This window comes from Rhinolophus sinicus, chromosome 1 (genome assembly GCF_057876585.1).
Source record: "Rhinolophus sinicus isolate RSI-liver-muscle chromosome 1, RSI-T2T, whole genome shotgun sequence".
NCBI lineage: Eukaryota > Metazoa > Chordata > Mammalia > Chiroptera > Rhinolophidae > Rhinolophus > Rhinolophus sinicus.
Window position 1 is genome coordinate 211519835 of NC_142501.1, and position 24839 is coordinate 211544673.

The 24839-nt window shown below is 53.1% G+C and overlaps 1 protein-coding gene across 2 annotated transcripts in view; it reads right to left on the minus strand.

The window, feature by feature from the left end:
• PPP2R2C (protein phosphatase 2 regulatory subunit Bgamma) overlaps positions 1–24839 on the minus strand; it is a 110166-nt gene that overhangs the window by 20472 nt on the left and 64855 nt on the right. For both annotated transcript variants that reach the window (XM_019748217.3, XM_019748216.3), the window contains exons 2-5: positions 20250–20347; positions 17958–18123; positions 14465–14577; positions 10849–11026 (exon numbers count right to left, since the gene is read on the minus strand). In XM_019748217.3, coding sequence (XP_019603776.1) covers positions 10849–11026; positions 14465–14577; positions 17958–18123; positions 20250–20347 — 555 coding nt within the window. The remainder of the gene's footprint in view (positions 1–10848; positions 11027–14464; positions 14578–17957; positions 18124–20249; positions 20348–24839) is intronic.

Consider the following 24839-nt stretch of genomic DNA (forward strand, 5'->3'; position numbering starts at 1 on the left):
CAAGATGGAAAAAGCAAGTGGGAACCCCTTGGTGTAGCATTCAGGCCTGGCACCCCCCGGCCTTTCTCTTTAGCTCTCCAGCTTCAGATCCTAGTCGGTCGCTCTGCCCTAAAGGCACTTTCCTCTCTGGTCTCCCCTCGGTCTCTGGTCTCCCCAGTCCTGCATGGGGCTCTGTACAGCCCGTTCCCTCTAAATGAAATGCCCCTCCTCCCTCTGCATTTGTACGGGGGCCCAGGAGTCAGAGAGTCTGGAGTTTGAATCCCAGCTCAGCCAGCTCCTGGCTATGTGATCGTGGGTGAGTTCCCGAGTTCTCCATGCCTCAGTTTCCTCATCTGTAAAATGGGTTAACAGCTATAACCTCATAGGTTTGCTGTGAAGACTAGAAGAGGCAAAGGCCTTGGCACCCCGCTTAACACAACTCAGAGCTCAATGCATGTCCATTGCCATCATTATTTTTTACCTGGAAAACACCAACTGAAACTCTGAGGCTCATTTGCTGTCAGCCCTCCATCCTCCTCCCACCCTCGGCTGCTTCCTCTCTCAATAAGAAAGAGGCATTTTCTGATTTCTGTAAACACGAGAGTTTACAAAATAGCAGAAAAGATGATGATTCTGTGCGATTGGAGCAGCGAGGAGGGTCTCTGTGCTCACACTCAAATCTTGCTTCCTGGAAGCACATCATCAACCAGAAACTTAGAATCACATAAAAATGTAAAGAGAGGGGAAAGGGGGCTATGTCACCAGTGCCAGAAACAGTTTCCCTGGAAACTGTGGGTTTCTGGTACGATAAGAAGCAGAAACTAAATCATGAAAAATGAGACTACAGGTTGAGAGAGGAAAAGCACCCAGATTTCAGTGATGCTAATTCTGTCAACATCAGCCTTGCAACCTCCTCCTTCGTGGGCTAAGCACCTGCTGACGACTTTCCAGGAGGCTCTGCCTGCTCAGAACAACTTTAATTTCTTACTGAACGTAAGACAGTGTCTGGAGGGAAGTGTGGTGGTTACTGAGATGTCACCCTCATCAGTAGGGCACCTGTTTAGTGTTCCGCCCCAGAGGGTCTGGGCAGACAGGCACAGAGTTCTCTCTGCAGGACTCCAGACATGAAAGCCAAAGGAAGCCTGAGGGGGTCAGGAGTGCCCAGGCCTCAGGGAACACAGGACGGGTTCAAACCGCGGTGGTGTCCCTTGTTAGCGGGCACATGTTTCCCATGTTTCCTACGGTTATAACCTCCTTGGAGGGCAGGTAGGACTCAAGGGGCTAAAGTGAAGCTGTCTTGCCTGCAGGTAGTTCTCGGAACAGTCCAGGGGAAAATTTGTCCACCGGTCTGAGGGAACTCAGGGCAGCCAGCTGACTTGTTGCTTTTGCCAACGAATGAGTGGAGCATAGAAGTGACAGGTGGCATGTGTCACTTTCAGGCTGAAGCTCTGAGAGTCAGCATGTGGCTTGCCGCGACTCCTTTCCCTCCGCCATGAGACCTGAGGCTCAGGAGACCTGCAGGGGACACTGAATTTCAGCTTGGAAAGCTGTGGACCCTGGTGGACAGAGAGAGAGTGGGGGCCTCAGAGCCTCATTTCCAGGCCCCCACATCCTGCTCCCAGACTCACCTGGGGACCAAGGCCACACAAATGGGTGTGGCCATTGCCTTGGTTACAGAGTGTGCACTTCCTGCTTCCTGCTCCCTGCTGCACATGACCACCTAACCGCTGCTGACAGCCTTGTGACAGTCATGCTGTTGCCTCCTGGCTTTTGCCTGCCTTCTCCAAACACTTGTTAGAAATCTGTATGAGGTCATGACGGCTTTTAAAAGTATGCACAGCCCAATTCTGCCTGCAGCCCTCTGCAGCTAACACCTCTGAACCACGGTAACATGGAGCTGGCCCAAGGGCAAAGCATGTGAATCCAGGGCCCTGTGCACAGGCTGGGGAGACAGTCTCTCCAATGCCTGGGACCCACCCAAGCCCAGGACCAAGCTTCTCACAGCCCAAGCATCACTCAGAGACTCTCTCTTGCTATTTCCAAAACAAGGACTCTGGATACAGTGGGTGCCAGGAAAAGACAGCTGTCAAACACAGAGCTTTCATTTCCACGTGACTTTGGTGGAGGGAGACAAAACCAGTCATGGTCAATGTGTGTCTCTGAATCCCAGGGTCCAGAGCCACACCTGGCACCTCTGGAACAGCAGGGTCCTTCCGGGCATGGCCATCTAACCGAGTCCACGGTCACCTGCCCTGGGATGGCCTCTCCAAGACCTGTGGCTCAGCTCACCAAGGACCTGCCCATGCCCGCTGCCTAACTCCTTGCTGCCTCGGGTGTGAAAGGAATTAATTATTGAGTCGGGCTGTCCCTGTTGAGTCCCTTAGTCACATCGTAAAACAGGGGCCTGAAGGACTCCTGACAAGGGAAGTAGCTGCAGAAGAAGCCTCCATAGCACAATTATACCCCAAAGAGACACCGCAAACACTCCTCCTGGACTCACACCCACATGGCTACACGCTCGGGACTATGAGACACTTGGTCCAACAGTGACCATATGTAGTGGCTTTGACTGGCAGCGACCAGTGCTGGGTCAGAAGCTCTGGAAGAGTCAGTGCCACATGCCACATGCAAAAGTCATTTCCATTCCTAAAGCCTCAGTTTCCCCCATTTGCAAAATGAGGGGCTGGGCATGACCCTGGAGCACCCTACATTTTGAGGACTAACTCCCAGGTGGCCTCTCCGCATTTCAAGATCAGCTGCACAAACCCACTTGTGGAACATTGTTTTACAAGGTTCATGGACTGACCTCCCTTGGGAACGAGCATAATTAGTCTCATTTACAAGCCCTTCCCCCGGCAAAGCTGAATGAATTATTCATGTTTTATTTTCCATCTAGTTGTATCCAACTGTCTGACAGGCTTTTGTTCAACTTCTAATTGCACTTTGGCAGCTAAGAATGATTTTCCCTACAAGGAAAGTTTGTCAGGCACAGGTAGATGGAGAGAGATGCAGGTCATGCAAAGGGCGCTGCAGTCCCACAGCCCTCTACTAATCACAGGGTATTTTTCTCCAGCACTCTGGGTTGAGGGGTGGCCCTCCAAAATTCATGTTCACATCCTAACCCCCAGAGACTGTGAATGCGACCTTATTTAGAAAAAGGACCTTTGCAGATATCATCAAGTTAAGGACCTCAAGATGCAATCATCCTGGGTGAGGGTGGGCGCTAGTGACAAGCGCCCTTATAAGAGATGCTCAGAGAAGAAGACCATGTGACAACAGAGGCAGAAACTAGGGTGCAGGTGCAAGGAGTGCCTGGGACCCCCAGGAGCTGGCGGAGGCAGGAGGACCCTCCCCTGGAGCCTCCGAGGGAGCACAGCCCTGCCACACCTTGACGTGGGACTTCTGACCTCCACGACTATTAGAGAGCAGCTTTCTGTTGTTTTAAGCTGCCCCGTTTGTGGAAGTTTGTTATGTTGGCCACAGGAAACTCAGACACTCTGGCTGCTTCCTGGGATCTGGGGAATAATGACATGGGCATACGCTAGTGGCATGGAAGTCGTTCTCTACAGCCATCGCAGAATGCTTCTTTCTCCATAGTCCCGTGGTAGCACCCCCAGCCTGGGACGCCCCGCCAGGAGTCAGGGAAGCTTCCTGATCCTTCCCATTCCCTCTTCCCACATCTGACAGCCGCCAAGCCCTGGGGCTCCTCTGCCTGGAGATCTCTCTGCTCTACACCACAGCCCAGGCGTCTGCCTCAGCGGGGCTCCCTGCCTCTGGTCATCACCCCCTAAAGTAGGGGTTGGGTTCCCACTGCCCTGTTTGGTGGCCTCCCAAACAGGCCACCAGAGAACTCAAACACATTGCTGGGTCTTCAAGGCCCATCATGATTGCCTGGTCGTGGCTCAGGCCACAGCCTGGGGAGACAGCAAAGCTCGGAAATGGGTTTGTCCCGCCCCAAAGAGGTCTGTGACTCTTCCTGCCAAGGACACAGAACGGAAAGGAACGTCATCCAGGCGGGCCTTCTGCAGAGTCATCAGGTTCGCAGAGATTTTTATAGAAACTCCTTCATCTCCTGCTGCCAAGGGCATCGCCTGATGGCCCGGACCTGCTGGGGTCACACCAGCACCGTGCACTGTCGCTGGTCCTCGGTCTCAGAGCTGCATGGATCCTACTTGGAGGGCCCGTGAAATGTCAGAGGAAAGGCCACGGCCTTTCCAGCACCCTCATTCCACTGAGCTGCACCTCCGTGAGCCTCGGTCCCACTCACCTGCGCAAGGGCCCAGGTACAAAGGGCCATCACTCATCCACTGGGCAAATCTCTGCTGACCATAAAATGAGTTGGGCACATGAAATGAGGAAGTGTCACTGGTCCATTCTGCGAGGAGCTCAAGTGAGCACTGGGTATGGGAAGTACCCCCCAAATACCAAGAAGCACACACATATTATCTAACATCTTAATGGGCTTTCACAGCAACATCTCAACCAATAACTCTGTAGACACAGCAACTAACTGAGCTTGGAGACACAGTCAAACCCCCGGAGAGCTGGTGAGGGCAGCACCTGGCAGGCCAGACACCTCAGCACCCTTTGATCCCATGAAGGGCTCGCCCAGGGCTGCACGTGAAGGTGGAAGAGCAAGGACAGAATCCTGGCTTCCTAACTTCCAGCCTGTGCTGCTTCCTCTGGCCCTCTGTTCTGAACTGAGTGCATCTCCAGGAGACACGCAGCTCCCCCATGGGGCCAACAACCCCAAGGGCACAGCTGCTGTGCTCACTGGACTGGCTTGTGTCCTCTGCAAGGCGAACGCTGAAAGCAGCCAGGGGCTCAGTGATGAGAAGGATGTGGCCTTGGCCTCCACTGATTTAACTGAGCATAGTGTGGTTAATCTAGATGTCTCCATGGGAGCATGCTCTCAGGATAGGGGAGCTGTTACCATGGTGACAGAGCAGCCATGGAAGTAAGGGTGGAGGCAGCTCTGCCAAGGGCCACACCACGAGAAACCTCCTGCACAGGCTCCCAAGGACACTGGGTATGCAGGAGTCCTGTAAGGCCTCCAACACACAGAGGCAGGCTCACTGAGGCGCAGGCGGGGCCATGAGAGAGGGGTCTTTCTGCCTAACTGCTCACTGCACAAGCCCACTGCGTTTTCTCTGTGTGGTGAACCAGTATACACATCTCTACCACAAGCCAGGTTATATGATTCCTAAATGCTCGGATAGGAAAGAAATCACTGAATTCTGAGTTATAAAGACCAGGGCTTGACAGTCCAGCCTCACCATATAACAGCTGTGTGACCTCCAGAAAACCTTTTAATCTCTGTGCCTTGCTTTTCTCATCTGTAGAATGGGTTGATAATATTTGCTTTACAGGGCTGCAATGAGGATTTAATGAGATGACATATGTCAAAGGCCCTAGCACATGGTTAGTACTTTTAACAACAATTAAGTTAGTTAAATCAGAATCAGAGTATTTATCTTATTCAAAACAAACAAACATGAAATTAAGTAGGCTGCAAAAGGCACAATTCTTGTCACTATGTGGGTTTGTGCTGAGTTGCATGCCTGGATTTCTAAGAACTGGGAGAGGAAACCAAGGTGGGACAGAGCTGGGATGCACTCCCAAGAAGCTGCCTTCTCATGGCACTGAGAATGGGCAAAGCAGACCCCATCCTGACCTCCCAGGGCTCCGAGCCCAGTAGCAAAGCCAGATATCAGTCCCAAGATCGATGCTCCAGGAGAGACATTCAGGATGCATGTGATGGGATTTATAACAAGGTTCTGAGGTCTGGAGAATTGGGGAAGGGTCCTCTAAGGCAAGGGTATTAAGCCAAGGCCTGAGAGTGAGCAGGAGTTATCTAGGCAGAGTGTCAGTGTGGGAGGAGTGTCCCACGTGAGGGGAAGGCACAAGGCTGAGGAGCTGCGAGAGGGCAGGGTCCAGAGTCCTGAGAGGGAGGGAAGGAGAGAGGGAGACAGGGCTGTGGCCTGCGATCAAGGGGGGTTTTAATCAGAAGATACAGAAATGCCACGGAGGCCTGCCAGGGAGGGATCAGAAGCGCCACAGAGTTGCGTGTCCCCACTATTAGAGGAAATGTTAGAAACATCATACAGAGCTCAGGCATCTGGCCACCTATGTTATGAAACAATCCTCACTCTGTCCTGCAATGGTGTGAAAAGCACGTTCTTTCCCTTTGGATCTAAAACAAGAGCCAGGAAAGACTATCCCATCAATGGAGATGGACAGGCAATCTGAGTGACTGGGGCTAGGAGGGGCCCTTGGCAAGAGACCCACTTCTCAGAGCACATATCCACATCTGCAGAATATAAAGGATGACAGCACAACCTATACAAGACGCTCTGAGTCTGACTCCTAGGCCCTGCCACTTCCCAGCTGGGTGACTCTAGGTAGATTATGTAACCTTTCTACGGGTTAGTTTCCTCCTGCAAAAGGGGGATATTAATAATGCCTACTCCACAGTGCTGCTGGGAGGATTAAATAGGTTAATATGTGCAACAGGCTTAGCGTACCATCGGGCACAGAGTAAATGCTCAAAAAGAGGTGACAGTGGTGTGGAAATAGGCGAGGATGAGGAGGACCACACAATACTGGCTGCCCGTGGAGTCAGCACCACGGACAGCGCACAGGCGCGCTCAGCCATGATGGTGATGATGAGGACCACACAGTACTGGCTGCCCGTGGAGTCAGCACCACGGACAGCGCACAGGCGCGCTCAGCCATGATGGTGAGGATGAGGACCACAGTACTGGCTGCCCGTGGAGTCAGCACCACGGACAGCGCATAGGCGCGCGCAGCCATGGTGGAAGCTAACACAACTGCCTGGCCTTGCTGAGGCCCCAATGTAGTGATGTGCTGGTCACAGTTTATAAACAGGCTTTCTGGGGGACTCAGACTTGGGGCATTTCTGAGCAGATGCACCCCAGTTTCCTTCTCTGTACAGTGGTACTCTGTGAAGACAAAAAGAGGAAGCCTGTAAGGTGCCTCAAAGTGGGGGATGGGCTGGTGTTGGCCGTGTGTCTACAACACATCAGGTCCCATACTAACCAGCGTTTCACTCCCACAGCTTCCAGCACCAAAGGCACACCCCACTGAATGGATAATAACAGCGAGGCTTAGAAAGGCTGAGTGACCAGCAGGTCTCTCGTGAGTGAGTGATGGATACAGGGTTGGATGGTTTTTCAGCCAGCAGAGAGCCTGGCAGGTGGAGAAGCCTTGCTGGTCCCCTCCGTTGTTTCCTGTGTGGGCAACAAGCCCAGCCCTCAGGCAGCCATGTGCTGATGAGGTTTGGCGCCTCTGCCCCTAATTGCTGCTCCACCATCCAGACTAGCTTTGGGACGTGCTCTGTAAATGGGAATTAGAAATTTGTTCCAGACTGAGGCTTGGTGTGATGCCAGCTTTCACCATGAGAAATCGCTCAGGGGGTCGAAAAAAATCAATCGAACCATCTTTACAATTCTCTGGTGCTAAAAATACAGCCGAGGTCCGTCAGCTGAGGCCTCCTGTGCAAGCTGTTACCTTGAAGGTGCATCAAACTCAAGAAAAATCACCCAGTGCTGCCTGACAGTCTCAAAATGTTGGTATTGAAGGACATGAGAGGTTGTTTAAACAGATGTGGAGATGGCACTGGGCAAAAAGCATCAGAGAAGACACAGGAATTCTATGAGAACGAGCCCTAAATATCTGAGGGCCTGTAAGAAAATAATGCTGGACACCCTGCTGGGGCCCGAGTCGTACCAGGCCCTTAATGTGAATGATTTCTTCATTCCTTACGAATGTCCCTATGATAAGGAATTTTGTCCATTTTACATTCACGGAAATTGATGGCCCAGGAAGTTAAGCGATGAAGCTGAGCCCAGGTCAGCTAGACCCCAGCGCTCAGAATGCTTCTCCATAGTACCCACAGTCTGAGCGCCCTGGAGCCCAGATTTACAGGGAGGTGTCTATATCCTAAAACCAGATAGAAACTGTGAACTTCCTCACTCCAGAGTTAGCATCTACACCCATTCATAAGCACCTACTGTGTGCCGGGCCCTGCATTATGTGTGAGGATGGAGAGAGGGTTCAAATTGGGTTCCTAGTCTCAGAAAGTGGAGGAGGTGGTCATATTAATGAAAAGGAAATCCAAGTGTGACCAGGGAGTGTGGGCCCAGAGGGGCTCTGACCAGCCTGGGAGGGGCACTGAGTGGACATAGCAGAGGTGACGAGGTGAAGGGGGTGAACAGGAGCCAGCCCAGCTCAGAGGGAACAGGATGATTGGAGAAGGAACAGCAAAAGGCCGAGCACTGACTCCAGCTCTGCAACATGAAGGAAAACCCAGTGGCCTGAAGGTGTGGGCAGGCCTGATGCACAGGGTCCCAGGGAGCGGGGCAGGGGCTGGCCACCCATAGCCACAGGACTCTTGAGGGATTCACACTTTGTCCAGAAGCTGATGGGAAGCTGCTGAGAGCTTTAAGCAGGGGACCAGTGTGGTCCGAACCAAAGGGTCCAATCAGCCACACTTGAAACTCTGTTGTGGGCTGGCAAGGTGGGATTCAGGCAACGGGCCAGGCAGGAATGGTGTGGCCTGAGCTGGGCCTTCAATGGGGATAGAGAGGAAGACGTGATTCTAGAGCCATCTGAGGGGAGGATGGAAAGGCTTGACGCCTTTTTCCATTTTGTGGGTGAGAGAAAGGAGGGAGGCTGGGAGGGCTCCCAATATCGAGCCTTGGTGACAGATGAAGACATTGCACTGTGGTACGGGGCACACAGCAAACCCTCTGGAAGTACCAGGCCCCTCTCCCTCCGTTCAGAGCTAATTCTGGAGTTTTCCGAGGAAAGGCCCTCTGAGTCAGCTCTCCTCCTGTCAAATGGTCAAAACAATGCCCACTTTTTCTCCTTTATTAAAAAAGCTTTCCTTTCTCTTTAAAACCTTTGCTAAAAATCCATTCTGCTTAAGTGAGAACTGTTCCCGTTTGGACACAACAAGATAGACATGGAGCAGAATACAGCCAGTGGCCTGAAGACACCGGAGAGCAAGAGTTAAAAGAATGTGAACCCCCAGGTCCAGCATCCCCCAGGAGGTACTTGCTCAAAGGGTGCCTCAAAACTCAGAGCAATCCCTCAACTCAGCATGGGTCATAGCTGCCTTTCTGGTCTCCTTCCACGTTGCAAATGAAACACCCTTTCTCATTACTCAGCTGCTATTGGACCCATCATTGCACCTGCAACCCACAGTCCTGACACTTTCCCTGCCAGGAGAGGCTGGACTCCATGGGATGCGTGCCAGATCTCTCTGCTCTGGACCCCTGTGTCTTGTCACTCAGCACCAGCAGGCCATGGTGAGGGCCACATGCAGTGTGGTTCCCTAAACTGGTCTAATCAAGGGAGGTGTGCATCACCACAGACTCCTGGAGACCCCACTCAATGCCTTGTGCCTCATTGGCACTTAGGTTCTACAGGCAAGGGCCGCCTTGAGCCCAGCTCTGCAGCCTTCAGCATTCTGAAATACACACACTCCTCCATCTCTAAGAGCCAGGACATTTTCATATGTTGATCAACTAGCAATTCACTTTCACAAAATTAGAGGCTACACACAGGTTTAGCACAGTTATGTGGCAGGATCTGTAGCCAGGTTCTCACGGGGACCCCCAATCCACTGATGCTCCCTTCTTGTCACTAGCACTTGCCTTCTCACCTGGCTTACATCCTAGAGTCAGTCATTATTTTTACTCCCTTGCATACACCGTCAGCCCCACACCTGCTTATTCACTTGGCAAAACTACCGCCCAGCTCACTCTCCATGCACCCCACACCTGCCGCCACAGCCAAGCGCAGCCAGAGAAACACGCACACCACCACGCTTGCTGGCCCCACTCATGCCCCACAGTGCATCTCACGGCGTGCATGCTGGATGTTTTGTTGTCTATTATACTCATGGCCCCCTGTCTGTCTACGCCCAGAGAGTGGGGACCTTTAACTAAGTGGGGCATCAGGCACCGGGCCGCCTTCACACACACCTGGGCGGCGTCCTTCACAAGGAGCAAACGCTGGGAATGCGGACTTGGGGGCTGGAGATGTGAAACTTACAAGGCGTGAGCTTTAAGCTAGTTAACGTGGGCTCTCTGTGACTCAGTTTCCTCATCTGTAAGGGAGGCTCATGTTAGCATCCACCTCACAGGGTTGCTGTGAGCAGGATACGAGTTAACATGAACACGTTAATATTAGGCAGAGTCTCACCGTAATTATTATTGTCATTAGCAGGCTGCAGATTAGTGACACCTCAGCAGCCTGCCTGCTCTGTCCACTGTGACCCTCCTGGGGCCAAGCCTCGGGTCCTCCCCAGGCCCATGTTTGTGTATCAGCAGTTCCTTCCTTCCCAGTAGGTGGGGGCCGGAGTCAATCCTACTGCTGCTAGCTTGCCCAGACACCGTGATGCCATCCAGCTGAGCTTCTGACACCCCGCTTGTCACTCTAAGCCCTGGGTGGGACCCCAGGGCAGAGGGTCCACAGGAGCCTTTGGTCGGTGGTGTCAGGTGGTCAGCCATCCCTCCTCCAGGAGGCCTGACCCCTGGACCCTTATCTCCTCCTTCATCCCTGGTGAGGTCCCAGGATGACGAGGATCCAGCCAGCCTGGGGGAAGCAAGGGGTGGAATGTAACCCTCACTGCTGTGGTTTTAAAGTGCTCATAAATAAACTCAGCACGATCCCATATCTGGGCCCCATTCACACTCTGTGAGCCACAGAGGACTCACCAAAGAAGCTGAACAGAGCAGAGACCCCCCCAAGCCAGCTCGCTTACAACCAAGCCAACCACCCCCACCTGGAAGCCACCCTGCCCGTGGAAGACGATGGCAGGGCTGTGGCAGGAAAGGATACTGAAGCTCCTGTCAGTGATGGCCAGGTGCCAGAGGTTGATACGCAGGTCATCCGCTGACATGTATGTCTCGCAGTCGCTGTTGACAGAAATGGAGTTGATGTGGTAGGTGTGGCCGTTGGCAAAGACTCTGCGCGGACTCACCTCCACCATTAGGTCCATGGGCTTTAGCACCGGCACCTGCAGAGGGGGAAGGGCGGTCAGAGCAGGGCAATGCAGGGGGAGCGCCGGGGGCAGGCCACATGGGCCAGGACGACATAGCAGGGCCATGTGAGCAAAACTAGAGGCCGGGAGTGCACCAATGGGCATCCGTCCCGCACATGTGGGAAATAAGCAGTGCCACATGGCCAGTGTCCGTCACTGCCAGCTCTGCTGGAAAGCCCACCTCCTTTACTTGGCCTCCTGGGATTGGTGCTGAGCCCACCATGTAACTTTGAAAAAGTGGCTCAACCCCTTGTACCCCGAGTTCCTCATTTCTAAAATGGAATGAGAAGATACCATGGCAGAGCCAGCTGACTGTCCACCAAACATTTGTGTCTCCTCCACTGGGAAGTGACAAGTGGCTGCCCAGACAGGGCTACATTTCCCAGCTGCCCACATGACTGGTGCTGACCAATAGGATGTGAGCACAGTGATGCCTGGCTCTATGGGCCAAGGTGGTTAAGAGGAGGGCATGTCTTTTCCACCGTCTCTCCCCGTCCACTGCAGGAAGGTGAGGACCCAAGCTTTAGGGATGGAGGCACATGGGATGGAAGGAGCCTGTGTCCCTGTAGGAGAGCCATGTGTGAACCAGGGACAACCAGGAGTGAGAAATCCATTTCTGCAGGCTCCACCCTGCAATGCAGGGCTATTTGTTACAGCCACCAGTGTTAGCCTAACTCATACAAACTCCCAGAGAGGACTGGGGTGAGGGGTCCCTGAGACAGCATCAGGTATCGTGTCTTTGCTTCCCTCCGTGCTCTCTGCCTGGAACACTTACCTCCGCCCTTGGACACCTGGTGAACCCTGACTCCTCCTGCAAGATCTGGAGGTACCAGCCCCCCCAGACATGCGGTGGCCCTGGTAGGTAGGGGGCACACACTCGGACACTGCCAGCACATGGCACACATCTCCATTAGGGTTCTCAGCATACGCTGTGGTGCACGTCAGGCAAGACCCATACCCCAACCCCCATTCCAGTCAACTGTGAGGTTTCCAAAGATGTAGAGACAGACAGACAGACAGACAGAGCCTCCTCCATCTCTCCCAGGCCTGGCCTAGAAATGGGGGCTGGAATTGCCATCCCCACATCACTGATGAAAAGAGTGGACACTTGTCCAAGTCACAGGGTCAGGAAATGACAGCATCAGGACCCAAAGCCAGTGGGACTGCCCCGAGGGTATCCTGATGGAAAGGTTCAGAACTGAGATCCGACTCTCAGTTTCAAATCCTGCCCTGACACTTACTGGTGTTACTGTCACTGGGGACCCCACCTCTCTGGGCCCCAGTTTCCTTTTCTGTAAAGGGCACTGTAATGCTGGTGCCTGCTCAGGGCCTTCTACGAGGATTTCACGAGCTAATGCCTCTTAGCACAGTGCCTGGTGCACAGTGAGTTCTCAGTCTATGCCAGGTACCTCCACGACTGAGAAACTGGATGAGAAAAGACCCGTGTTCTTTCCCCCTCTCTTCCCTCACAGCCTCAGTTTACAGTGAAGTGCCATCTTGGGATGTGTGTGCGACCTACAAGAAAAATCTCAGATGTTGGGAGAGAAATAAATGGGATTCCCATGGGCCACGAGCTCTGCCGCAATTGCCTAACTAATCAAGAGGTGATAATTTCATCTTTCCCACCAGACGAAACCCTCATAGACTTTCTTGGGACTGGGGGTGGGGCAGGGGCACCACCAGTCCCATTACTCAATGTGGAAGTTAATTGGCTTCCCCACCTTCTCAGAATTTATTTGCGCAATTTGCCAGTCATTTAGAGGCCAATGTGTTTAAACATTTATTTCCTTCTCAGGAACAACACTGATCACCATTTCATAGTTACGATGATTTGCTGGATGCTTAGTGTGTGCGCCAGCTAAGGCGTTTCAGGAAACGTGAGCCATCTCCATTTCCCTGGTGAGGAAACTGAGGCACGGAGCAGGGGAATGCCCGCAGCCACCCAGCAGCAGGGCGTGGATCTGTGAGCAGTGTGTGTGTGAGCCTGGGGATCGCGCTAACACCACCCAGCACCAGGCAGCACCACCGGCTCAGAGCAGCCCACACGCAGTTAAGGAGCAAACCGAGGGAGGCCGGTGATGGGAGCCGGCCTTTTCAACAGGGCTAGAAAGTGCAAACTGGAGATGAAGAGAGTAGTCACTTCCTGACCTCATCCTGCTCATTCACAGCACTCTGAGGCCACCTCCTCTGGGCCAGGCCTGCCCGAAGCACTGGGACACCAAGAACACTTAAACCCCTGCCTGCCCTCAGGCTCTGTGTCTCCTGCAGCCTCCCGGGACCTAAGGCAGGGCCTGGCATACAGTAGGTGCTCAATAAGCAGGTGCTGAATGACTAAATCTGAATTAGCTGGGCACCAGCATCGCCTTCAGTAAACAAAGCACCCACTGTGTGCCAGGCACGGTTCTGGAAGCCAGGGACAGACCACACAGCTTCCGTGGGCGTCCTGGCCTGCTGGAGAAGGGAAGGGACCGACTTTTACGGAGCCCTCCCAGCAGGATGCCACTACCATCCTGTGGCGCTGGGGAGGCAGGGACCTCATTCCCACGTCACAGAGGAGACGGAGATGGTGACTCAGGAGTCAGACTTCCCTGGGTCTGGATCCCAGCTTGGTTCCCTCCTCTGGGAAATGGGGGTTATAATCATGTTATGGGATTTGAGTGCAGATTCAGTGAGTTATCATAAAGTGTTTGGAAGACATGTGCTGGCCCCAGGGGGTTCATTCTGTTCCAGGTGAGGAATCGGAGGCTTGAGGAGGCTGAGAGCCTGGCCCAGAAGAGGCAGAGGTAGGATTGGAACCTGGGTCCTATGACTCCACAGCTCTTTCTACCACGTGTCACAGCCTCTCCACTGGAAGACAGAAGAGTCCTTTTGCTTTTTAATCACATTGGGGACAAGTGTTTGCTCCAGCACACCTCTGCGGCTTCACCTCCAGGCATCTCGTAACTCAGAGGATAAGTCTTCACAAAGGCTGCAAGAGTGACAAGTTCCAGGCTTCCCTCTGCCCCTCGGCAAAACGTTCGGGATCCAAGCTCAACTCACAGGTTCTCCACCTGTATCGGCTACTCACTTAGCTGAGCAGCTTTGGGTGAGCTGCTGCCTCTCTCTGGGCCTCAGTTTCCCCCCTTATGTGACATGGAATTATAGGACTTGCTCTCCACCCTCAGCCGCAGCTGAAAAGCTCTTTGTGGACGTACTGATCTTACCTCATCCTCACAAGCCCTCCCGGAGAAGATGAGCGTCTCTGCTTTGCTGGTCATGAAACCGAGGCACACAGCAGGGAAATGCCCGCAGCCAGGTGTGAACCAGACTGTGGCTCAAATCGCCAAGGCCCTTCAAGCCCTAAAATCCCCGTCTAATAAGAGAAGCATGAATGTGCTTCCCGCTTGCTGGAACCTTCCATGTTCAACATCTTACCTGCAGTGACGTCACCGTGGACAGGTCCTTAAGTTTCCCTTCTTCATCTTTTAGGTTATAGCCCTCGGGTCTTTTGTCTCGTTCGGTAATCTTCCACAATTTGATAGTTTTATCTTTAAAAACAGAACAAAGTGAAACAAGACCCATGATCAACACTGGCCCAGAGAGGAACACACACTGTATGTCGTCCACTAGATAAGGGTGCATCGAATCAGAAATTCCTCAGCCGTCATCCTTTGCTTAGACATGTAGCTTCTTTCTAAATAATTTTACCCCTACGTAAACTGGTGCAACGAACACCTTGGCGTACAGAACATTCGTCTTCTTTCCCTAGCTCCCCACAATTGGTCCTAATGGTGAAATTGCTAGGTCAAAGGGTATGACACGTTTAAGGGTAGTTATCAATCTCTAAACCGATTTCCAGGAACGCTGAACTAATGCAACTTCCTACGTTTTTAAGCCTTTCATTGACGGATGACAGAGAGTACCCCGTTTTATTGCTACCACCCACAACTCAGCTCTCCTGCAACCTCCAGAAGTTTTCTGGAATGCTGCCAAGAACTTCAAAAGAATGACCTTTAGTAGTTGTTGTGGTTCATTTTGTGTCAATTTGGCTAAGCCACGGGACCCAGATATTTGGTCAACTGTGTGAAGGTTATGGTGAAGGTACTTTCTAGATGAGAGTAACGTAACCCGTAAAATAATGCAGACCACCCTCCATAGTGTGGGTGGGCCTTCTCCAATCAGCTGAAGTCCTTAAGAGACAAAAGACTGAGGTCCCGGAGGAAAAGGGTATTCTGCCAGCAGATGGCCTTCGCAGCCCTTCCCTGGGTCCCCTGCCTGGCCTGAGGGCTTTGGACTTACCAATCCTCTACCACTGCTTGGGGCCAAGTCCTTAAAATAAACTTCTCTCTATATATATCTGTATCTACACCTACACATACACACACACACACATACACACACACACACACACACACACACACACACACACACACACACACCCTGTTGGTTCTGTCTCTCCAGAGAACCCTGACTGCTACAGTAGCCAAAAGAAACACACCATCTTCCTGAGAAGAAGGGGGAAAAACAATTAAACACTTGATAGGTGTCCCAGGTCCTGCCCTCAGGAAAGGGTGAAGCTGAGACTTAAACTGAGGGTTGGGACTTAAGGGTGGGGTATTAGGAGGCTCCTGAAGCTGAACTTTCCCCCCGGGGAGGCGGGAGGAGAACGACACATCCTCTGAAATGATTGTTTTGTTTAAAGCAGCACCTGTATGAGGCTCAGAAGGTGCCAGCCTGTTCTACGTCCGTGACCCGTCACGTTATTTCATTTCCTCTTCTCAACAACCCCATGAGGCAGGCACTACCCGTCACGGTTCAGAAGAGGAAGTGGCAGGGCTGGGCTGTGGGCCACATGGGGCCCTGCCCCAGCAGCTGCGCAGGGGGAGGACCTCTGGCTGCCTCCACTCCAGGTGGGGAGGGCGAAACAGAGCTTGCTGAGTGGGACGTGTGCCCAGCACCCCTGTGGGACACAAACCCTGCACTTGGCGCAGAAGCACACAATCAGAATGGCAGGAGCCACGGAGGGCAGGCCTGGGGTCAGCAGGGGCACCTGACTCAGCTGAGAGGTCAGAGAAGGCTCCGTGGGAGGTGACACCCAGCAGAGGCCGAAAGAGGGAGGAGGGGGTTGGCCAGGGACGGGGAGGAGAAAGCAGGCCTTTGGGCACACAGGGGGGTAGGCAGGACTGAGTCTGACCCGTTACAGAGATGCCTTAAGGGCACCCTGAGGAGTCTGGACTCCCTCGAGGAAGGCAGGTGACATGCCGTAAGCCTCCCTCACGCTGCAGCAGCGCTGGCTAGTCTCGGGGTACCGGGCAGGCACCAGGCACCGTCTCCCCTTACCCTCACCGTAACCCAGAGGGGGCCGCACAGGTGAGGAAACAGGCTCAGGAGCAAGGCCACGGAGCTGGGACAGAATCCAGGCCTGTCCTCCTCCTCCTCCCCCAGGCGCCTCTGGGGATGGGGTGAGAGATGAAAAAGCATGAGCAGCGGCCGTGGGAAGCGGAGCCTCTGGGCCCAGGCCCAGCGCTGGCCAAGGCAAGACGGCCCCAGGGGCCATGCCCCCGAGCGGACCTCAGAGAAGCAGGGTCCAGGCAGGAGCCTCCTCAGGGACCTGAATGGCACAGTGGTCAGCCAGGCTCCTGAACCAGTGCTCCTGTCACACCACCTAGTGATGCCCTCCACTCTGGGTGGCCTGGGGCTCTGCAGTGCGGATAAAGAGTTAAGTTTGCCTTGTGTTCCTGTGTTCCTTGACCTGGCCTCCTTCATCAGGAATATCAAGCCTGCACCCCAGAGAAAAGAATTCACATGATGCTCAAGGCTCTGCTACGTGTGATTGTGGGAAGGGCACCATGGCCAACCAGGGAAAAGGCTGAGGACGCTACGGCACAGCCACTGGATGGGGCGTACATGCTGCTCAGAATGTTGCTTTTAGGAGTTCCAAAGAAATAGAGAAATGCTCAGAATATAAGTGCAGTAAAAAGTAGTATTTGAGGATACACTGCTACGTCACAGGCCCACACAGGCACACACACGCCTGCACACATATGATCGGGCACACACGTCTGCACACACATGATTGGGCACATGCATCTGCACACACACATGATCGGGTACACACGTGCCTGCACACACGATCGGGCACACACACATCTGCACACGAACATGATCAGGCACACACATCTGCACACACACATGATCGGGCACACACATGTCTGCAGACACACACGATTGGGCACACACATCTGCAGACACACATGATCAGGCACACACACGTTTGCAGACACACATGATTGGGCACACATGTCTGCACACACATGATCGGGCACACACACGTTTGCAGACACACATGATTGGGCACACACGTCTGCACACACATGATCGGGTACACACACGTCTGCGCACACACATGATTGGGCACATACATCTGCACACACACATGATCGGGTACACACATGCCTGCACACACATGATCAGGCACACACATGTCTGCAGACACACATGATCAGGCACACACGTTTGCAGGCACACATGATTGGGCACACACGTCTGCACGCACATGATCGGGCACATACATGCCTGCACACATGCTCTGGCACCCCTGCATGCACACACGCACACATGCTCTGGCACCCCTGCATGCACACACGCACACATGCTCTGGCACCCCTGCATGCACACACGCACACATGCTCTGGCACCCCTGCATGCACACACGCACACATGCTCTGGCACCCCTGCATGCACACACGCACACATGCTCTGGCACCCCTGCATGCACACACGCACACATGCTCTGGCACCCCTGCATGCACACACGCACACATGCTCTGGCACCCCTGCATGCACACACGCACACATGCTCTGGCACACACGCACACATGCTCTGGCACCCCTGCACGCACACAGGCACACAGGCACGCCGCCTCACCGTTGGTGGACAGGAGGGAGTGGGCAGCATTCTGCTGTGGGAGCCATTTGATCTTGTTGATTTTCTCCTCTATCTCCAGGCTCTTGAGATAGTCGAACTCCGGCTCGTGGCTCTGGAAAGTGCTGTAGACGTCATACTCGCCCTGGCTGTGAGGCGTATTTTTACTCTGCAGGGAAACCCAGACACGGGGCCTGAGCTCCAGGATGGTGGGATGGGTGGGAATGGGCACAGGGCCAGGCAGGGGTGGCTTAAACCGGGGAGGGCCCAACAGCCACCACAACCAGGCGTCCAGCAGTGTCAGTGGATCCAGCCCATCAAGGGTCAAAGGAAACTGCTGTTCAGATGGTCATTAATGTGCTGTGAGGCCAGGCCAAGCCCCACTCTAGTCGAAGTAGGGACAACAGCAACCAGGCTAGTTCACGTTTACTGAGCACCTACTACGTGCCAGACACAGAGCTAAGTGCACCTCGCACCTCATCTCCTTCTGCCCTTGAGGCCCCTCTGTGGTGGGAACCATGACCCTCCCCATTTTACAGGTGAGCAGGTGGAGGCTCGGGGGTAAAGGGACCTGCCTAGACCACGTGCCATCACTCACTCCACCGGGGTCTGTCTGACATGGAGGCTCTGACATTCTCCTCACGTCCAAGTGTCCAATGGGGCCTGACTTGAGGAACGAACGCATCTGAAGCAGATTTTACACGGGGGTAGAATATGTAATGTCAGACCTCAGACTATCTTCACCCGACTTTCCTCAGTCAGTGGGGCCCATCCTGCTGTAGGCAGCAGAGCTCCTTATAATAAGGACCCTTCTGGTGGAGCCCCGAAATAGTGAGGCGATGAGTCCATCGCAGGGACCACTTTCCCAGGAGAAAACTCAAGTTTATATGACAACGTGAAACTACAACCAGAAGCATATCCACCAGGGAGCAAATCCAAGACATTCAACCAAGCACAACTTCAAGTTTTCTGTTAATTTTTAAAAAGTGTATCTTGTAATATTTCTATACCTGTCTTGTTTCTGGAAAGCTTTAAAGTTCGTCAGTATTTTTGCCTCTAATTCACTTCATCGCCAATGAGCACCGGCTATGACAAAGGTCAGCGGGACCAGAATTAAGAGAAAAACTTAAAGGAGAAAAATTCAAAACTGAGAAACATGCATCTATCAATGTAATTTCTTTCTGTGCTTTGGCAAAAAAAAAAAGGCTTGGCTTTGCAATCCCTGGTGGGATACAGTGGTCCTTCTCGTGAAATCCACACGCTCCAGCCACAGGGCCGCGTTTGGATAACCAGTTCCAGCGGTCCACCTTCTGGCTGTGTGTCCTTCAAACTCTCTGAGCTCTGGTCTCCCCCTCTGTCAAGTGAGGATGATAATAGCACCTACTAACACCGCTAGGCTGTCACGAGGGGGGTGAAGTCAGGGCTCCAGGAACCTCAGCTCTGGGTACAATGCTGTGGAAACGAATGACAGAACGGCCCCCCAGCTCCGAGCTTTTCTCCGCCCCTCCCTCTCCCTCTCCCTCTCCCTCTCCTCCCCCACCTCCCTCTTTAGCATATAATCCCAGCACCTGTTTGTTGCTGAGCTGCCCCCTCTCAGAGGCAGGGTGCTGTGTAAGCAACAGGCCACAAACCACCCTGGTTTGAGTGTCTGGTCTTGGCTCACTTGCGGGGTGACTTCCCCAAGAGTCCTCATCTGTAAACTGGGGTGTCCGTCCGCACTCTCTGAGGTGGGCAATGAGAATGCAGCAAGGTGTCTGCACAGAGTAGGTGCTCAAGAAAGCGGCCTTTTTATCACAAGGTTCTTTTAGTGGTTCAGAAATGGCGCCGCTGGGCAGGTTGATCCAGGCCGCCCCTGTCTTACCCGAATTGTGCTGGACAACAAAGGTCATTGGGGCAAGGGCCCCAGAACAGAGCAAAATCACCAGCCCCAGCCTGAGGGCCGACCCCAATGCTGCAGAAGACTTCCCGTCTTCCCAAGTGTGGCCGGGACAGCGCCAGCTCACCCACCAGAGGGCAGTTAATTGGAGGCTTATCCCAGGGCAGCAGCTGGCCCTGCCTGTCCTGACTGTCTGTCTGGGGTCCAGGACACAGCGAACAGTCAACAAGCATCTGCTGAGTGGACGCAGTGGCCTCCCTCCCCCCGACCTGCCGGGTCCCATCCTGCACCCCCGTGTACCCTTTCCATCCAGCCCTGGGGTCCTGTGGGAAGGCAAGTGAGTGTCTCCTAAGAGACCACCCTGGTGGGACGCCTCGGGCACCTGTGGGATGGAGCCCCTACCCCCGGCCCCGCCGCACCTCTGGCTCCCGCTGGAAGATGACTACCCGGCCACCCTTGTCGCCTGTGGCCAGCAGCTCTCCGGTGTGGTTGAACTCCACGGTAGAGATGATATCGGCTGGAAGGAGACAGGAAGGGGTGGCTCATTAGGACCCCTGTGCAAGTCAACAGAGCTGCACCCCCCTGCCCCCCGGAGGCCCCTGCACCCCTGGGACGGCCACCATCAGGCAACAGGAGCCCAAGGAGTTGGAGCACTGATGAGGGGCCGCTGGTCCCCACGCAAACCCCTCCGTCCTGGCTGCAGGCAGCGACCTGTTCTTGTGGGCGCTTCACTCTTCTCTGCTTCCTTCCTTCCTTCCTTCCTTCCTCCCTTCCTTCCAGGAGCAGTTTGGGGGTTTCCTCAGATGCCAACCAGGTGACTGGGATGCAAATCTGGCACTTCGGGGGCCACCACGACCCACTGTAGCCCTCCCTGCCCCCACTGAGCTCTGCATGGACAGGACCCTGTGACCGTCACATTCCTGGCCTGGACACAAATCTCTCATCCGACTTGGGCACCACGGATCTACTTTCAATCAAACGGCACCTCTGACCACACCTCCCGGCGCATCAGGCGGGGTGCTAAACTGGCCTCCCCTACTTGATTCTCCTTATCGCCACCAGGGTGACGGTTCACCTGCGTCATGGGGTGTCCCTGCTCAAAACCCTCCTCTGGGCCCCAAACCGTATCCTGATCCCTGAGCTAAGTGTCTTGTGCCTCATCTCCTCCCACCCTTGAGTCTCAGGGGATGGCAGCTCCATCCTTCTGCTGGCTGGGGGCAAAAGGCTTAAAGCCACCCTGATACTGTCCCCTGCCTCTCGCTCTGCCTGTCTGCTTCTCACCGTCTCATGCTCCACCTCTAATCCTGCTGGCTCTCTCTTCACAAGCTATCCGACTCCAACAACTCCCAGCCGCTCCCCTGGGTAGATGACCGAGGCAGCCTCCTCCGGCTCTCCTCGCCTCCTCCCTGCCCCGATACAGGCTAGCCTCAACAGGGCGGCGAGAGGGAGCCCACTGGAAACCTCAAGTGGGCCCCATTCTGCCTCAGAGTAAAGCAAAGATCTCCGTGGTCTAACGCAGTTTGCAATCACGTCCCCGAAGGAAGGCCACATCAGAAGCCCAAACCTGCCCCCTCTCCTGCCCCTGCACATGAGACCTGGCATGCTGAGCACCTTGCGTGGGTAACCTGCCCCACCCCTGACTCTGGGCGTGGCCCTGTGCTTTGCTTTGGCACCGGCAGACAAGCGGCTGCCCTGCACCTCTGCCCCTGCAGGAGGACCTGCCCAGACAGCTGGAAGTCCAGTCGGGAAGGGAGGAGGACGTGTAACACAGCCACCCCCACCCCCAAGCCAGCCCTGGGCAGGAAGGGGCCTCGTGGCCCAAACAAGCCTACAGCAGCGGAATCGGCAGACCAGTGATAAAAATGTTTCTCGTTGAATGCCAGGGAGTTTTGGGCTTTTAACTCCGGAAAAGTAACTGACACCCTCTCCCCCGCCCCACCTCGCTCTCCCACTCCTGACTCCGGGCTCCTTGCTTTTCTCCAAAGCACCGGCTACCTTTTGTGTCAAGACCTTTTCTCCCAGACTCGAGTGATTTTCCCACTTTCATTCAGCAAATGCCTTTTATTCCAATCAGCATCTATTAGAAGCAGCTCCTGACCTGCCCTGGCCTTCTGAGCCACAGGTAAACACCAGCTCTGACGGCGAACGTAAAGAGGAGAACCGGTGAGGGGCTGGGTATATTCATCAATCAAGAGAAACGCACATTTCATTAAACTCAAAAAGACACGACAAGGCAAGGAAAGCAGCTCTTTGGGAAATGCTCTCTGAGTGTGGGGCTGGGAGTGGGCTCAGGCCCCGGCCTGACACTGGCCCAGGGACCCAGGAAAGTCACAGCAGCGCCGGGCTGCCCTGACGGGGCACTGCTTCTTGCTATTTCCTATCAGCACCCCCTTAGGGGGAAAGAACAGGATATAACATTGTATATAAAATGTTTTTAATTACATAGACCAGTGATCACAGCCATGTTAAATAGCAAACTGGGCAGAAGGAAAAAAACTGAAGACAATTTTCCATCGTGTTAGCAGAGGTGGCTTTAAGGTGCTTAAAATACGTTTCCTTCTCTTTCTACTTGTCTATGTTTTCTAGATTTTTCTGTAATGAAGGCATATTTTAATAGTTCTATCGAGACATAATGGATATACAGAAAAATGCACATATTTAATATAATACATACGATTTGACAAGTTTGCACATATGCATAATTTATATTATTTTTATGGTGGAGAACTAACAATGCTGCTAAATTAAAATGGCAGCGTAACCATTGGTACCCAGAGCAAATGTTGTCCATAAATGCTGGATGGTTACCACAGTAACAGACACTACTGTTTGTGGGCAATTTACAATTTATGTGTCAGTTTCCTATCCACTGCCTCCTCTGACCTCACACCAGCCCCGGAAGGGGGTGTGACTGTGATTTCTATTGGTGGCTCAGGAGATGGAGGTCCCTGCCTGGCGATATCCTCCCGAGTTCGTGGACCAGTTAGAAGTCCTGGGTTGGATCTTGGCTCCAATGCCTCGGCTGTGTGGCCTTGGGTTGGTCATACCACTTCTCTGAGACCCATTGCTGTCATCTGTAGTATGGCTAACGTGGAGTCTGCCCAGGATTACAAGATCAAGTGAGACAGTGGAGGTGAGAGGGTTTGGGAGGCAGGAAGGAGCAGGACTCTAAGGAAGGAGCAGTTAACAACGTTTACCAAGCAGAAGCTAACGCTTTCTCACCTTTGATTCTGGCCTCTGCAGAATTCACAGCGGCCAGCTCAGAAAGGTGCACAACGAACCTGTGGCTAAACCTCAGCTTTGGGGGTCCTGACCAACAGCCCCTCCAGTCCTGTCCTGCAAATTTACGGAACAACTACTAGAACTCAAGCCAGGGCATCGCTTCCTCAGGCCCTGGGCTGGTGGATGTTTTAACATCTATTCATTGTTACAGTAAGTGTCTTCTAGGGCTCGCCTTAGGAAAAGTTGCCTCCCTGAGTGCTCGAAGCTCTCATTAGTAAAAGCATGAAAGTAAAAAGCCCATCCTCTTATCTAGGAATGTTTCACTCATCTCCAGCCCCCAAACCACCTCCTCCAGGAAGCCTTCCTGGAGCGCCCCTCTACCAACCCATTCAGTGGTCTCTCCTATAACTACAGTCTCATGCCCATTGTGTGACCCTCATTGTGTGCTGAGCCCTTCCCGAATGGGGGTGTCTGTGCCCATGTTGCCTCTCAGTGATGGGGTTGATAATATCAATGCACGTTACTTAGGCACCAGGCACTCCGCTCAACCTTCCCTCTTCCACATCTGGTCATAGCCTAGGGGTTCCTATTGGATCAGCTCTCTCACTCATAGCAACTCTAAGCCCTCAGCAGATACACACCAAGGCAGAAGTACCTGAAGGCACTGGGTGGGGACCAAATGCAGGCAGACCCTACAGGGCAGTTGGCAGTTGGGACTGGTTGAGTTTCCCTTTTTCATAGCTTTTAGCCTAAGGACAGGCCCCAGTCTGTTCCACGCGGCTGCTGAAACTTAGATAGAAAGTCATACTCTTCAGGATCCATAAACCAGAAGACAGAGTCTGGGGAAACCCTTGTAGCTGGAAAGTGAGGGGGTAAATCCTGGAAAGGGGGGGTTCACAGAGGGGTCCTCAAATGCCGCATATAAACTCTGCCCAAATCTTTGGCTCACTGCAAAACACATATAACACACACATACACACACACATGCATGCGCACACACACACACACACACACACGCACACACACACGATGGGCTTCAAGCCCCCCAACTAAGGCTAAGAGTAAGCTGGGGTTTTTCCTGCTGCCCTGATGACAAGCTGAGTTCAACCAAGTACCCTGCTCAGAAATACAATATGTAACCAAAATGCTCATTGGGGGACAGAATAAACATCTAGAGACTCTACAATGCCATCGTTCAGAACACCCAGGAGAGAATCGAAAAGTATATGAAGATGTACAAAGAAATAGGAACACGTCACACATACTACTTTAATATAAAGACAATCGATGAAAACTGACCCTGAAATACCCCGGGTACCAGAATTAGGAAATGAAGATTTTTAAAGTAGCTACTGTAACAATGCTCAAGGATGTAGAGGAAAACTCACTCCTCCTGCGTGAAAAGAAAGGAAATTCAACGATCAGAAACTATTTTAAAAAGCAAATAAATGAATATTCCATAACTGAAAAATATAATACCTAAAACAGAAAATCACTGAATTGCTGAACAGAAAATTTGAGATGACAGAAGTGTTAGTCAACTTGGAGATATATCAATAGAAATGACCCAATCTGAAACACAGAGAGAACATACATTTTAAAATAAAAAGAACAGATCTTCAGGGATCTGTGGGACAGCATGAAAAGGTCTCACATCCACGTAGATGGGGGTTCCAGGAGGAGGAGGAGGAGAAGAGAGTAGAAGAAAGACTTGAAGACGTAATGACCGGAAACTTCCCCCGTATGGTAAAGCCAGCAATTTACAAATCTGGAAGCTCGGCCAACTC